This window comes from Erinaceus europaeus, chromosome 1 (genome assembly GCF_950295315.1).
Source record: "Erinaceus europaeus chromosome 1, mEriEur2.1, whole genome shotgun sequence".
NCBI classification, from domain to species: Eukaryota; Metazoa; Chordata; class Mammalia; order Eulipotyphla; family Erinaceidae; genus Erinaceus; species Erinaceus europaeus.
The window spans coordinates 77,663,113-77,680,166 of NC_080162.1; the positions used below are offsets into that span (position 1 = coordinate 77,663,113).

The following is a 17,054-nucleotide window of genomic DNA, read 5'->3' on the forward strand; positions in this document are numbered from 1 at the left end:
GTGAGTTTTGAGGTTCAATTTTATATCCCCTCTAAGATGGTACAACTTTTACAGCTCTACTGAATACAACAACAACAACAAAAAACCCTAGATTATACATTTTTTATTATTTATTTTTATTTATTTTCCCTTTTGTTGCCCTTATTGTTTTATTGTACTTGTAGTTATTATTGTTGTTGGATAGGACAGAGAAAAATGGAGAGAGGAGGGGAAGACAGAGTGGGAGAGAAAGATAGACACCTGCAGACCTGCTTCACCGCCTGTGAAGTGACTCCCCTGCAGGTAGGGAGCCAGGGCTGGAACCGGGATCCTTATGCAGGTCCTTGTGTTTCTTGCCACATGTGCTTAACCCGCTGCACTACTGCCAGACCCCCATTATACTTTTTTTTTTTTTAAGGTAAGGAAACATAGGGATGTAATAATGGTTAAAGGTACATTCAGGATATGCATCAGGTCTGTTCCTGCCTAGTTTATCAGACTGTACACAAGCCCACTGCCAGGTCTCCCTCTTCCCCATCAAAACCATATTGTACTTGCAAGGAAAAAAAAAATCTATATATGCTGTTGAAAATTCTTTAGTTTTCCAAACTGTCAAAGGTTTAATAAATCAATGTCTTTACATACAAATACTTTAAAGACTAATGGTGTAGTCACATCACTTACACTGATATTTTAGAACTAGCTATATGGTAAAGAACCAAGCCAATATCAGTCTTTCAGGTTTTTGTTGTTCATATATGTTTTAGGGGATTATTTAAATTTGTAGTTTGATAAGTGCATTTTTTCCCAACCTGGTCCTCTCACTTTGATTTTCAGTAAATTTGGCCAAATCTTTATTTTTTAATTTTTATTTATTTATTATTAGAGAGAGACAGAGAAACTGAGAGGGGAGGGAGAGACATAGAGGGGGAAAGACAGAAAGACACCTGCAGCCTTACTTCAGCACTCATGAAGCTATCCTCCTGTAGGTGGAGACCTGGGGCTTGAACCTGGGTCCTTGCGCACTGTAATATGTGAGCTTTTGGGGCCACCACCTGGCCCCAAATTCGGCCAAATCTATAGCACAAGGCAACTAAACCTTCTTTGCTAATTTTGTTCTAGATAAATCATTATGCAAAAGGTACAATATTTAATCTTTGTTATTATCTAGATGTGGGCTTTACAAGCTGGGAAATTTTATAATTTTTTAGAATCTTAATCATTTCATTTTTTTTATTCAGAAGTCTTTTTGTGTTTGTTTTTTAAACTTTTATCTGATATGACAGAGAGAAATTGAAAGGGAAAGGGAAATAGAGGGGGAGAAAGAGAGATACCTGGTTCATCACTAGCAAAGTGTCCCCCCTACAGGTGGAGTCTGGGGGCTTGAACCTAGGTCTTTGCACATTGTTAAGTGTACTCGACAAAGTGTGCTACCACCTGGCTCTTTGTTTTTTTTTCATATATATTATATTCACATATATTTTATACATATATTTATATATATTACATATGTATATGTAATTATAAAAAAATTCCAGAAACTTCATAAAAAAATTTGCATGACTTGTTTTGGTGGTGGTGGGGGATGACTCTAGGAGGAGAGCACATGCTTTCTTTATAGACATGAAGCTTTGGGTTCCATTACTGGTACATTTATGATGTGCTTTGGTTTCTCTCTCATAAAATAATCTTAATTTTTTTCATGGCTGATTTCTAAACGATGCAACACAAGTTGAGGTGTAGACTCAGCTCGCCCCCTTCCCGCCAGCCAGGATTATCAGTGGAGCTCTCTGGTTTAGCTACCTCCCTGGTCCATTTATTTCCCAGTATTTATTTATTTCCTTTTGTTGCCCTGTTGTTTTATTGTTGTAGTTATTATTGTTTTTGGACAGGACACAAAGAAATGGAGATAGGAGGGGAAGACAGAGAGAGGGAGAGAAAGATAGACACCTGCAGATCTGCTTCACTGCTTGTGAAGCGACTCCCCTGCAGGTGGGGAGCTGGGGGCTCGAACCGGGATCTCTAAGCCGGTCCTTGCGCTTTGCACCACATGAGCTTAAACTGATGCGCTACTGCCCAACCCCCCCCTTTTCTAATTCAAATTCCTTGGAGGAGGGGCAGGGAGAAGCACTGTTTTACTATTCATGGATCTTCCTTGGTACTGTCCATGTTGCTCAGGTATAGTGTCAACTCAAGAGTCTAACACATAGTTAAATATGCATTTTACCAGGTGGGCCATCTCCTGGAGCTCATCTGCCTGGAGTACCCTAAACGATACCCTTATTATCTTGAGACTCTGGGCTCAGTTCAAGGTTCCAAAAACGTGGTGTGTGACATTTCTAAGGTCAAACATTTTTTTTTTTCCTGTTTTAAACTACACACCATATCTTATAGTCAAGATCTTGAGTCTGAGAAAATGAGGGACTAAATGAATATACAAAATTGAAGAGAAATAGATTACCCCCTCTTCACAGGACTCTAGAAAAGTTTTGCTTTCTCTCGATAGCTTCCATCCAAACAAGTTTCTGGCTAGGTAATTATTCCCATGAATGAATGGTGTTGGTTCTATTTCTGCATACAAAATCAGGATAGCTAAGAAGACCCTGATATTATGGACATGGTATGCCTGGAGAAGAAAGGTCCATCACAACTTCTCCCCTCACATTCTGACAAGCTGATGTAAACGTGAATTCTACTTTCTGCTTTCCTTGTATATGACCCATAGACCTCTGGTTCTCTCCCAGGGGCTTTTGTGAGGTATCATGAAATTTCCACCCAGAAATATGATTTGTCAATGACAGCTGAAGTTTCAGGTCACTGTCTGTTGCCTGGTGTTGGTGCAACTCAGCCTGTTCTGGTCTTCAGGCTGGCATCTCAACAGTATTTGGCTATTTCTAAAGCAACCCTGCTGGTATCAGGCATTTGGCCAGGATCTCAGTTCTTACCTAGTCAGAGCTACTCAAGCTTGGCACATTTCCCGAGAGGAGAAAGGCATTTCATGCCCTCTCTCAGATTTCTGTCTTTGCATATGTTGAACCTTTTGTCTAGAATTCTTTATTCAACCCATCTAGGATGATGTTTCCTCATTTTCAGGTCTCAGCCTAAGCATCAGTGTTTCCAGAAAGACTTCTCTGACTCTGCAGAGGAGCAAAACTTCCCAGCTACATATGCTCATACAGTACCATGTAATCTTGCTATCATGGCATTTAACATACTATATGAGTGTCTTTCCAGTTAGCATATAGTCAGTGTGATAAAGACAGAGACTTAGGTCTTTTGCTATTATTACCTAGAGCTTGATATGTAGTAAATACTATATGTGTGTGTGTACATATATATTTATTTATTTTCCCTTTTGTTGCCCTTGTTTTTTAATTGGTGTTGTAGTTATTATTGTTGTTGTTATTGATGTCATCTTTTGTTAGATAGGACAGAGAGAAATGGAGAGAGGAGGGGAAGACAAAGAGGGGGAGAGAAAGATAGATACCTGCAGACCTGCTTCACCACTTGTGAAGCAACTCCCCTGCAGGTGGGGAGCCGGGGGCTTGAATTGGGATCCTTATGCTGGTCCTTCCGCTTTGCACCACATGCGCTTAACCTGCTGTGCTACCACCCGACTCCCCATACTTTTTGATAGTTACTAAATTAATAATTATTAAGTACGTAACTTTCTATCAGGTCCATTTGTATAAGAAAAACTAGATGTGACCTCTTGCTCAGTGTGTATCTTTTTTAATCTATCACATAAATAGACAAAGTTACAACTGTGGTTTGATGAATGAAAAGGACATGGTGCTATGATTCTGTGTAGCAGTAACAATCAACCTAAGAAAAGTGTTTTAAGCTAAGATAGCAGTGAAGACGGGGAAGAGTGAGGAGGAATTTGGGTCATCTGAGATAAAATGAACATTTTTTTTTTTTTGTGATAGGTTACAGAGGTTAAGGGATATAGGTGCCAAGGAAGACTTGCCTAATGGACAGATGCTGGTGCCATTCAGTGATCTGGGGAATTATGGCAAAGGATCTGATAACAGGAATGAAAATCAGGTATGTTGAGTTTCTGTACCCATTAAACAAATACATGAAGTTATCTTAGTTCTATAGAGGTCTGTACTAGAAATAAATTGATAAGCCAGCCAACTGTAAAAGGATGTAACAAAAGAAAGAAGGCATGAATGAGATAAGTTAGGGAAAAAATAATAATTCAAGAGAAAAGGTAACTCAGGATCAAAGTTTGAGGAAGGCCAACTTCGAATAGATAGATACAGAGACAGAGAATTTTACAACAAAGAAGTTAAGAGGGGAGACAGGAGGGACTACCAGTGAAAGAGCACAAGACTTGCATGCCTGAGACTCCAGACTTGGTTCTCAGTATTGCCAAGTGTCAGAGTTGAGTAGTGCTCTAGTCTTGGTCTCTCTTCCCTTCTCTCTCATAAGAATGAACAGATTTTACACAAAAGAAACTTTTAACATTAATTCAAAAGTAGCCAACAGAAAAAACTGGTATTGTAAGTTTCTTGAGAAGGTCGAAGAAGATCAAAGGCACAAATGAAGGCAACTGACCTTAGTTATGAAGAGCAACAGCTGCCTTTAATAGTATGAACAATGAGGATGCTAGCAGACTCATGTCTTAGTCATGTATGGGAGATTTTTTGTTTGTTTTGTTTTATTTTCCCCCCTTTATGAAGAATTAAGAGTCTTTGCTGAGACAGAGGCAAGAAGTAGCGGGTAGAGGTTTGAAAAAAAATAGAGTCTGGAAGAGGGAGCTAGCTGAGGGGCTATCTGAAACTAGATAATGAACTAATCTTCTATGTTTTCTCTCCCAATAGTATCTACTGTTCATATGTCACATATACACAAAACAGTTCAACAAATAAAGGAAGGACCACACAAACAGAAGTCAAAGTAATTTGGTAAGTTTAAGAAATAAAAGCATAGACGAAGGACAAAGTCTGCTTCTGCAGTGATAAAAGTCCTAGTCTTTTATTTGACTCACAAATAATACCCACACCCCACTGCTAACCTTTAGTAGAGCTGGAAGCTGAAGCAGGCCGAGAGGATCGCTTACGATGCCCATTTTCCACACTTTCAGAAGCCACAGCTGGCTCTTCAGTTCGGGAGTTTCTTCTGCTTGGGGTTTTGGATTTTTCAATTAGTTCTTTGGGCTCACTACTGACAAAAGGAAGCAGTAAGTTTCCAAGGAGGTGAAGAAATCAAGCAACACACCAACAGAAAACGGGTTCTTCAGATACAGTTTCATACTTAAGGCAGATTTGATCACAATTAACTTCTATACTAGTAACAATTTGAAAATTAGTCTGTTGCATACTAAAGCATAAAGTTGGTGAAATTGTGGAGAAACAGGTCGAAGACATATAATCCCAAAACTTTTCATTTATTTCCTAAGACAACAGTATTACCAGTCAAAAAGTAATAGTACTGGACTGGGTGGTGGCTCACTTGGTATAGTACACATGTTATACCATCAAGGGTCCTGCTCCCACCTATAGGAGGGAAGCTTCACAAGTGGTAGAACAGTACTGCAAGCATCTCTTTTCTCTCTCCCTCTTCCTCTCTCTCCCACTCTTTTCCTTTCTCTTTCTCTCACCCTCTATAAAAAAAATAGAAGGGGGGGGGGGTCGGGTGGTGGTACAGTGGGTTAAGCACATGTGGCACAAAGTGCAGGGACCGGCGTAAGGATCCTGGTTCGAGCCCCCGGCTCCCCACTTGCAGGGGAGTCGCTTCACAGGCGGTGAAGCAGGTCTGCAGGTGTCTATCTTTCTATCCCCCTCTCTGTCTTCCCCTCCTCTCTCCATTTCTCTCTGTCCTATCCAACAACGAACAACATCAACAATGGCAATAATAATAACCACAACGAGGCTACAACAACAAGGGCAACAAAAAGGGGGAAAATGGCCTCCAGGAGTGGTAGATTCATGGTGCAGGCACCGATCCCAGTAATAACCCTGGAGGAAAAAAAAAATAGGGGGAGGAGGAGGAGCCATCGTTACTGGGAACAGTGGAGCCATGCTGGCACCTACAGCTAGCAATAATTTTGGTGGCAGTTAAGAAAAAAATATTAACAACAACAACAGCACTGGGTAGGAGACAGCATGATGGTTATGGAAAAAAACTCATGCCTAAGGCTCTGAGGTCCCAAGTTCAATCCCCTGCACCCAGTGCAGATGGAAAAAAAAAGTTCCTAAAAATACAGAACATTACTAACATATATTGCCACTTACTATGAGCAAGTTATAGCCAGACAATAGCATACATAACAAGTCACATTATAGGATATTTTCATAATACAATGATGGGTGTATCAATCCACCTCAAGCCCCCCCCCCTTTTTCTTGCATGTAAAGATTTAAAATTAATAGCAGCCAGTATTACTAAGAATACAGGGGCAAAAACATATCACCTATTCTTATGGAGTCTAGAGTGCATAATCCAATGAATTACAACAAGATAGTTTTGACTCCAAGGGGTAATTTAGCAATGTCTGGAGGGATATTTTTATTGTCATGATAGGGGTTGTCACGACACTACTGGCATTTTTTGAGAGGATTAGGGATGCCACTAAATAACCTCTAATGTACAAGACATCCAGCCTCCCAGAGACAACAAAGAATTACATGATCCGTACTATCAATAACAATGATGTTCAGAAACCATAGTGTAATTCTCTGGCTCAGAAATTTCACTTCTAGATGCTGAAAGAAGCATCTTTTTAGAGCTCAAATTAGACACAAGGATTTCAAAGTATTTTATTGATACTGATGATTCAGAAGACTTAAGTGTTTAATAACAGTAGATTAGTTAACTAAATCATGGCATACCCATTATGAAAACTCATGCTTCATTATTTAATGAGTGCTAAAAGCTGTTCATGTGAGACCTAGGATGTGGCACAGTGAATAAAGTACATAAAGACTCTCAAGCATGAGGTTGTGAGTTCAAACCCCAGTACTGCAAGCGTCAGAGTGATGGTCTGGTTTTCTCTCTCACTGATTAATAAATCCATATTAAAATAAATTGTTCATGATATAGTACTATAGAGAAAAAAGTTACTAACATGAATCAAATAGTCCCATTTTCATTATAATGTGTAAGTCAACACATATAATGGAAGTAATGGGTATACAAGATATTTGTGTTTATGACATATAGTGATTATATAGAAAACTATGTATTTGACATATGTGATAAGTGAGAACACTAGAATGAGTGAAAAGTATATGTATACTCACATATTACACATACAATAAAGAGGGCTAGAAGATAAACTAAAATGTATCATAGACAGTTAATACTGCTGAATTGTAGGAATACAGATTTATAGATGAGTTAATTCTGTATTAATTCTGATTTGAACTGCAAGTTTCTTTTTAGCTGTATTTTCATGGCTTAAATATATTATGCTAAAATCATTAGGAAAAAATGGAAATAGATTAAATTTGCTTGTAAGGTAAGGAACAGAAGCAAAAATGAGAGCTGGCTCACTGGCAGCCCAATGACTTTCATGCCTGAGGCTTGGAAGTCCCAGGATCAATTCCTAAAACTATTGTAAGCCAGAGCTGAATAGCATTTTGGTCTCTCTCTCATGAAGTGAATAAATACATCTTAAAAAATAATAAAACCGGGAGTCAGGCGGTAGTGCAGTGGGTTAAGCGCAAATGATGCGAAGAGCAAGGACCAGCAGAAGGATCCTAGTTCGAGCCCCCGGCTCCCCACCTGCAGGGTGCAGGCAGTGAAGCAGGTCTGCAGGTGTCTGTCTTTCTCTCCCCCTCTCTGTCTCCCCTCCTGTCTCAATTTCTCTCTGTGCTATCCAACAGTGATGACATCAATAACAACAAATAATAACTACAATAAAAAACACCAAGGGCAACAAGAAGGAAAATAAATTAATAAATTTTATAAAAAATAATAAGAAAACCATGAAACAAAAATGACACAATAAAATAAAAATCACCATTAATCCCCAATAAAGAAACTTAATAAAATAAAATAAAAAACAAGTCAAAAGGGCAACAAAAGGGAATAAATAAATAAATATTTTTAAAAATTAAGTCAAAGGGATGCCTCCTTTCAAAGTCTTGCATGACCTTATTCTACAAGTGTTGTCTTTCGGGTTCAAACTCTGTATTTGGCATTCTAGCACATCCATTAAGACTGTATAGCTTATTCCATTTTAATGTCTTGTGCCTTCCTCTGGACTGTGAGCCCCTTAAGGACATTAACTATTCATGTCCTAATTATCACCTATTCCTGCTCCTCCACTGTTCACTTCTGCCAGTGGAATCGTCACTAGTGGCACTATGGTTGAGAATTTGGCTATAATGCTTGCTAAACTACCTTTCTGATCTGCCTCACAAGTGAAGGTAAGTTAAGGAGAGGTGAAGCTGGGGTGGAATTACTAGTTGGGGATTTACACATTCTTTTAGACATAGTGAGAATGGCCTTCTGGTTGGGAGAAAATGGTCAAAATCTCTCAGCAAAAAGATTTCTAATGAAGGTGCCTTTTTGTCCCAACAAAATAAAAGCCATAATAAACTGTCCTGGTATTTATATGGTTAGTGTTTTTGGTTTTGCCTCCAGGGTTATCGCTCAGTGCCTTAAGAATCCACTGCTCCTGGAGGCCATCCCCACCCCTTTAATTTGATAGGACAGAGAGAAATTGAGGGGGAGGGGAAAGGAGAGAGGGAGAGAAAGACACCTGCCGACCTGCTTTACCACTTGTAAAGTGGACACCCAGCAGGTGGGGAGCAAGGGGCTTGAACCTGGATCCTTGTGTGTATCCTTGTGCTTCGTACTATGTGCGCTTAACCAGGTGCACCACCGACTAGCCTCCTATATGGTTAATGTTTAGGAAGTTCTGGAAATAAATACCCACAGAGGAATTTTGGCCTGATTATTTTCTTTCTGTAGTCACATAGTTGGTATAGGTTGGGAAGAACAAATAAATTAAAATATTAGCCAAATCCAAATAAAATTAAACAAAGAAGTAATAGAAATAGCAATTAATTTGGAGTCAGAAGTACAGTGGTCAAATCTTACTTATTTATTGGATAGGACAAAGAGAAACTGAGAGGGAAAGGGAGACAGAGAGGAAAAGAGAAAGATACCTGCAGTATTGCTTCACTGGTATTGAAAGCTTCCCTTCTCAAGGTGGGGGCTAGGGGCTCAAGTATAGTAATGCTTATGCTCAACTATTTATGCCACTGCCCAGCCCCCAAAGGTCAAGTCTTTTTTTTCTTTTTCTTTTCTTTTTTTTTGCCTCCAGGGTTATTGCCGGGCTCAGTGCCTGCACCAGGAATCCACTGCTCCTGGAGGCCATGTTTTTTTTTCCTTTTGTTACCCTGGTTGTTTTACCATTGATGTGGTTATTATTGTCGTTGTTATTGATGTCGTTGTTGTTGGACAGGACAGAGAGAAATGGAGAGAGGAGGGGAAGACAGAGAGCGGGAGAGAAAGACAGACACCTGCAGACCTGCCTCACTGCCTGTGAAGTGACTCCCCTGCAGGTGGGGAGCCGGGGGCTCGAACTAGGATCCTTCTGTTGGTCCTCGAGCTTTGTACCATGTGCGCTTAACCCACTGCGCTACCACCGGACCCCCCAAAGGTCAAGTCTTAACTGTTATTTATTGGCCATGATATTTTTTTTCTCTTTTTAATATTTTTTTTATTGATTGACTAAGACCATAGGATAAGAGGGGTACAGTTCCATACAATTCCCACCAGAGTTCCATATCTCATCCCCTCTATTGCAGCTTTGCTATTCTTTATCCCTCTGGGAGCATGGACCCAGGATCATTATGGGGTGCAGAAGATGCAAAGTAATTGCTTCTCTGCTGAACATGGGCATTGGCAGGTTGATCCATACTCCCAGCCTGATTCTGTCTTTCCCTAGTGGGGCAGCCATGATCTTTAATACTCTATGATTCAGGTACTTGATCTAAAAATCCCCATTTTGTCTGTTGTAATATTGTGTTAAATGTGAGGACTCAAGTCAGAAGGCTTGGGTTTGAATCTTGGCTTCATTGTTTACTGAGTCTGTGACTCTGGGCAAATTAATTTACTTTCTGTTATACTGTGAAAATCAGATGAGACTGCATCTAGGCAGCATGTATCCCAGTACATAAAATTCAAATAAATGCATTCAACCCTCAATAGTTGATATGAAAATTAAATAAGACAATGATGTAAAGGTGTTTTACAAAACTTAAATTATTATACAAATATAATAAATTCTTTAAAATGTTACATAGGGCAGTTCTATACTAAAAAAGAAATGATTTGGAAAATAGTTAATACTCCATTCCCTGGGGCTAATGAGGTTGAAGGCACAGTTACATTTCATTTTGTTAGGTTATGAGAGGCAACACAGTATATAATATAAAAGTTACCAGTTTTAGAGTCACATCCCACCTAGCTTTCCCTCTATTCTGTCTTGAGGACCAGCTGGACTTCAGGAGACAGCTGAATGAACTACTATTAATGACAATGATAGCAATGGTGCCTATATAATGAACATTTACTATTTACTCAGCATGTTGTGTGCTGAACATACTATCTAATTCTATTTTTAAAGTAATCATAAAAGGTAGAAACTTAGTGACTTGGATCCACCTGCATATCAGATTTCAGGCTCGGGGAAAAAAGGAAAAGAAAAAAAAAACCAGTATAGCCACAGGCCTTTTGGAATTTAACTAAAATATGCCTACTAGCTATATACAAAATGGAGGACCCCCTACAACTCGTCATCTGCACTATTCCAGCCGTTAGGTCCATGATTGTTCAACAATTTGTTTGGCTTTGTATGTTAACTCTCTTTTCAGCCACCAGGTTCCAGATGCTAGCAGGATGCCGGCCAGACTTCCCTGGACAGACAACCCCACCAATGTGTCCTGGAGCTCCGCTTCCCCAGAGCTCTCCCCAACTAGGGAAAGAGAGAGACAGGCTGGGAGTATAGATCAACCTGCCAACACCCATCTTCAGCGGGGAAGCAATTACAGAAGCCAGACCTTCAACCTTTTGCATCCCACAATGACCCTGGGTCCTTACTTACTCAGAGGGTTAAAGAATAGGAAAGCTATCAGGGGAGGGGATGGGATACAGAGTTCTAGTGGTGGGAATTGTACCCCTCTTATCCTATGGTTCAGTCAGTGTTTCCTTTTTATAAATAAAAAATTTAAAAAAAAGCAAAGTACACTAACGGAAAAAAAAAAAAAGAGAAATGTTATTTATCAGAGATTAGGACTCATAAAAGATCCCTAATTCAGCAGGAAAAAAATAGAGCAAAAAGTGAAAGAAAATGACTAGGTGAGAAAAATTTTAAAGGCTAAGAAAACTGATATATTTCAAATAGGCTTCTGCTATAGTCACACTAAGTCTCAGTAATGATCATCTTACCTTTGTCCAGAGACAATGGCAGCATTTGCTTCGAGATCTGTAAAAATATAAAGAAATGAGTTGTGAAAGCTTTTGGCATATATGTCCATATAATGTTCATCTTAGTGTCTATAAGAAATTATTTCTATTCCATACTTTGAAATAATGCTATTTGGATCAATGGAACTAAATTTACAATGTCTGTTTAAAAAAATTTTTTTTTTAAATATAGAGGGTGACTATGCACACACACATATAGACACTACAGAGGGAGGGTGGGTAAGGAGAGAGAGGACACACATCTGCAGGACTACTCCTTACTTACAAAGCTTTCACTTGCACTTGGGGAGCAAGGGCTTGAACCTGGGTTCTGATACACTGTAATGTGTGCTCTCTACTATCCCCAAGACTGATTGACAAACTGCCTTCCTTCCTTCCCTCCCTCCTTCCTTTTTTCTTTCTTTCTCTCTCTCTCTTTCTTTACCACCACAGTTACTGTTAGGGCTCAGTTTCTGTACAACAAATGAATCCCTCATTTTATTTCTTTTTTTATTTGACAGGGAGAAATAGAGGGGAGGAAGAAAGGAAGAAGAGACACCTGCAGCACTGCTCCATTCTCATGAAGCTATCCTCCTGCAGTGAAGCTGCTTTCATTCTTAAAACATCTATCCCTTGAATATGGGGTGATCTCACTCATAGACAGAAGTTGAAAAACAAAATCAGAATGGAAAACATTAAGCAGAACTTGGACTGGAGTTGGTGTATTGCACCAAAGTAAGAGACTATGTGTCGTCGGGAGGGTTCAGGTTCTGGAACATGACAGCAGAGGAGAACCTAGCGGGGGTTAAATTGTTACACGGAAAATTGGGAAACGTTACAAACTATTCTATTTTACTAGACTGTAAACTATTAATCCCCCAATAAAGAAGATAAAAACAACAACAAAATCTATCCTTGCAGCACAGGAGGTGGCACAGTGGCTAGAAAGTTGGGATTTGGAAATGTGTTCCCAGGCATCACATATGCCAAAGTGATACTCTGATTCTCTCTTTTCCCTTTTCATTAATAAAGAAATCTTTAAAAATATATCCACCCTGGTGGAGCTGGGCAGTGGTGCACCTGTTTAAGTGCACACACTATAGTGCGCAAGGACCTGTTTCAAGGCCCTGGTCCCCACCTGCAGGGGATAAGCTTCACAAGTGGTGAAGTAGAGCTGCAAGTGTCTCTCTGTCTATCTACGTCCCTTAGTTTCTCTCTATCTCTATCCAATAATAAATAAATAAATAAAGTAAAAATTGAAAAAAAATCCACTGTGGGGCTAGGTGGTGGCATACCTGGCTAAGCGCATACATTGTATTGTGCAAGGACCAGTGTTCAAGCCCCTCGTCCCTACCTGTAGGGGGAAAGCTACATGAGTGATGAAGCAGGGCTGTAGGTAGTGCTCTGTCTCTTCTCCTCTCTATCACCCCCTCTCAATTTCTCTGTCTCTATCCAATGATAAATTTTAAAAATATCCATCCTCAGGGGTTGAGCAGTAGCGCAGCGGGTTAAGTGCACATGGCGCCAAGCGCAAGGACCAGCATAAGGATCCCGGTTCGAGCCCCCGGCTCCCCACCTGCAGGGGAGTCTCTTCACAGGCAATGAAGCAGATTTGTAGGTGTCTATCTTTCTCTCCCCATCTCTGTCTGCCCCTTCTCTTTCTATTTTTCTCTGTCCTATCCAACAACAATGACATCAATAACAACAATAACCACAACAATAATAAAAAAACAACAAGGGCAATGAAAGGGGAAAAAATAGCCTCCAGGGGCAATAGATTCATGGAGCAGGCACCAAGCCCCAGCAAAAACAGGAGAAAAAAAAATTAAAAAAAAATAGCCACCCTCATGACAGCTTTTTTAAAAATGCAGCAATCTTTTAAAAATATATTAAAAGGGCTAACAAAATAGTTCATTTGGATAGTGCTGCTTTGCCAAGTGTACAGCCCAGATTCAAGTCTGGCCCCTACCACACTTTGAAGGAAGCTTTTGTGCTGTGGTTTCTTTCACTCTGTCTCTGTTTCTGTCTCTAAGAAAAAAAATCAATTAGGAACGAATTTCTTTCCCCAAAGGGACTTCTTCACTTAGAGGGCACATTGTTTTTCCTTGAGATACTACCTATAGACTCTTATGTTCCTCTATTCCTCACCCTCCCACAATGCCCTCAAAAAAGGGGAAATTTCAGTTATCTGCTTGCAAGATATATAATGTATAAATGAGCATCTGATTGAACTAGCAGGCACTTTTTTCAGTAGCAGCAGGAAAAAAAAAATCTTATTCCATTATATACCTTTGGGAATTTTTTTTTTTTCCAAAAGATCTTCCCTGATATATCAGATAGCAATAGTTTCTCCTGTCTCTGGCCTCCCACATTCTTAATTCCAGTCAGACCTGTCCCCATTTATGGAATTTGGTTTCTTTTTTCTTTCTTTCTTACTTTTTTTTTTTTTTTTTTAAAGATTTTATTTATAGGAGGAGAGAGAAAGAGCCAGACATCACTCTGGTACATGTGCTGCCGGAGGAGATTGAACTCAGGACCTCATGCTTGAGAGTCCAGTGCTTTATCCACTGTGCCACTTCCCGGACCACTCTCTCTCTCTTTTTTTTAAAGATATTTTATTTCATTTTATTTTTTTAAATGTATTTTTTAAATAATTTTTTGAAATATTTATTTATTTATTCCCTTTTGTTGCTCTTGTTTTTTTATTGTTGTTGTTATTGATGTTGTCATTGTTGGATAGGACAGAGAGAAATGGAGAGAGGAGGGGAAGACAGAAATGGGGAGAGAAAGATAGACACCTGCAGACCTGTTTCACCACCTGTGAAGTGACTCCTCTGCAGGTGGGGAGCTGGGGGCTCGAACCGGGATCCTTATGCCAGTCCTTGCACTTTGCGCCACGTGCGCTTAACCCGCTGCACTACCGCCCGACTCCCATTTTATTTCATTTTAATGAGAGAATGACCAGAGCACTGCTCAGCTCTGGTTTATGGCTGGGCTGGGGAATGAACCTGAATGAACCTGGGACCTCAGAGGCTCAGGCATGAAAGTCTTTTGCATAACCATTATACTGTCACCCCAGTCCCTGGAATTTGGTTTCTATACTCAGTGTGAATGTCTAACTTACCCTACTGATTACACACTGGTTAATCTCTTTGAAAGCAGTCAAATCAAAGTGTTATGACTTTGAGAATATTACTTGATCTCGTTGTGCTCAATGGCCACCCTGAAAAATGGGTATAACTATTTTCCACTTCAAGTAAGAAGATTAGAGTTGGTTCTATAATGGTAAGGATAACTGTATTCCAAAGTTAAATGAAATAATACATACTGAAAATGTATTACACCACTTGGCACTTAATAATAATTCAGTATTTTATTTTTATGTTAAAAATATTTTTAAAGTTATTTTTTATTATCTTTATTTATTTATTGTATAAAGACAGTCAGAAATTGAGAGGAAGGGAGAGACAGAGAGGGAGAGAGACAGAAAGACACCTGCAGCCCTGCTTCACCACTCGCAAGGCTTTCCTCCTGCAGGTGGGGACTCGGGGCTCTAACCTGGGTCCTTCCACACTGTAACATGAGTGCTCAACCAGGTGTGCCACCACCCAGCCCCAATAATAATTTAGTAGTTAGTATTTTTCTTTTCTTTTTTTTGCCTCCAGGGTTATCGCTGGGGCTCAGTGCCTGCACTACGAATCCACTGCTCCTGGAGGCTATTTTTTCCCTTTTGTTGCCCTTGTTGCTTATCGTTGTTATTATTGTTATTGCTGTCATTGTTGGATAGGACAGAGAGAAATGGAGAGAGGAGGGCAAGATAGAGAGGGGGAGAGAAAGATAGACACCTGCAGACCTGCTTCACAGCCTATGAAGTGACCCCCCTGCAGGTGGGGAGCTGGGGGCTCGAACCAGGATCCTTATGCTGGTCCTTGCGCTTTGTGCCACCTGCGCTTAACCTGCTGTACTTAACCCGCTGCGCTACCACCCAGCCCCCTATTTACTATTGTTCTATAATTCTCATGTTGATGTAGCCTTCAGTGAGAAGGCTAAATTACTCTGGCATCAATGCAAGATGCTGGTAGAAAAGAATACTTGCATCCTGTTCTTTCTCTTCTTCCCCAAAGTCCTTTACTTTGGTGCAATATGCCACACCCAGTAAGGGACAGGATGAAAGGACATTGTGCACTGTGATCCTGTTGTGTCTCCTAGACACCAATCAAGGGAAGATGAGAGGCTGTGCCTATGCATTAAAGACTATACTGTAAACCATTAACCCCCAATAAAATTTAAAGAATGTAAGAGAAGAATCATTGCTTTTTATTTGCTATTTAGCTCCTCACTGCTAACCTTAAATCCTGGAAATCACTCAAATAGAAATAGATCCCAACTGAGTAGCTGCTACCTAGCTGGCTTTAATAGCTCACACAAACTCAGTAATGTATACTCAATTAATATGGCTCAAATAAAAAGAGGTTAACTAGGAGGAAACAAAAAGCTTACTTTGATTACCCACTTGGAGCAAAAGCTAATGTTTTTGAGAATTTTAACACAATCACAGTTAGTTTACATAAGTGGATATCAAGGGTGTTTGATGATGGCAATTAGTTGACTTTGGAATTACTTTATGGAGAACTGTTTAAGTCAAAATTTTATTTTTTTTAAGATCTTTAAAAAAATTATTTATTCCCTTTTGTTGCCCTTGTTGTTTTATTGTTGTAGTTGTTATTGATGTCGTCGTTGGATAGGACAGAGAGAAATGGAGAGAGGAGGGGAAGACAGAGGGAGAGAAAGATAGACACCTGCAGACCTGTCTCACCGCCTGTGAAGTGACTCCCCTGCAGGTGCGGAGCCTGGGGCTCGAACTGGGATCCTTATGCTGGTCCTTGGGCTTTGCGACACCTGCGCTTAACCGGCTGTGCTACTGCCCGACTCCCTTTTTTAAGATTTTTAAAAAATATTTATTTATTTCCTTTTTGTTGTCCTTGTTTTTATTGTTGTAGTTATTATTGCTGTTGATGTCATCGTTGTTGGATAGGACAGAGAGAAAGGAGAGAGGAGGGGAAGACAGAGAGGGGGAAGAAAGATAGACACTTGCAGACCTGCTTTACCGCCTGTGAAGTGACTCCCCTTCACAGGTGGGGAGTTGAGGGCTCGAACTGGGATCCTTGTGCCGGTCTTTGCGCTTTGGGCCATGTGCTCTTAACTCGCTTAACCTATTTTTTAAAACAAACTATTGGCTTACAGTAGTATAAAGTTTTTGAAACAGAGTGTCCCAACTCTATAAGTGTATAAACCATCCTATAAACATCACCAAAATTCTACTGCTGTCACAATATTAAAACAACTCCCTTGAACCATCACCCTGTAATTACCATATTTTTTTTTTGGAATAGGTATTTTATTATATGAGAATACAATTCTCACATAAAAGAGGAGGAGGAGAGGGAGAGGGGAAGAAAAAGAGGCAGGGGAGCAGGGCAGAGCTCTAATTTAGTACATGTGGTGCTGGGGGTCTAACCAGAGATCTCAGACATGAAAATCTAATGTTCTACCAGTTGATATTTCTCCCATCACATGGTAATCATCATATTTTTCACAGAGTCTAACAGTTACTTGCATTGTATTCTGTTGTTTAAAAACAAAAC

General features: G+C 39.9%; 1 protein-coding gene across 9 annotated transcripts in view; it reads right to left on the bottom strand.

Annotated features, from left to right (window-relative positions):
- NCOA6 (nuclear receptor coactivator 6) overlaps positions 1-17,054 on the bottom strand; it is a 137,510-nt gene that overhangs the window by 2,932 nt on the left and 117,524 nt on the right. For 8 of the 9 annotated variants that reach the window (XM_060188646.1, XM_060188648.1, XM_060188645.1 and 5 more), the window contains 2 exons: positions 11,392-11,428; positions 5,003-5,151 (listed from right to left, as the gene is read on the bottom strand). In XM_060188646.1, the coding sequence (XP_060044629.1) occupies positions 5,003-5,151; positions 11,392-11,428 (186 nt within the window). The remainder of the gene's footprint in view (positions 1-5,002; positions 5,152-11,391; positions 11,429-17,054) is intronic. The other variant, XM_060188649.1, reaches the window with a different exon arrangement.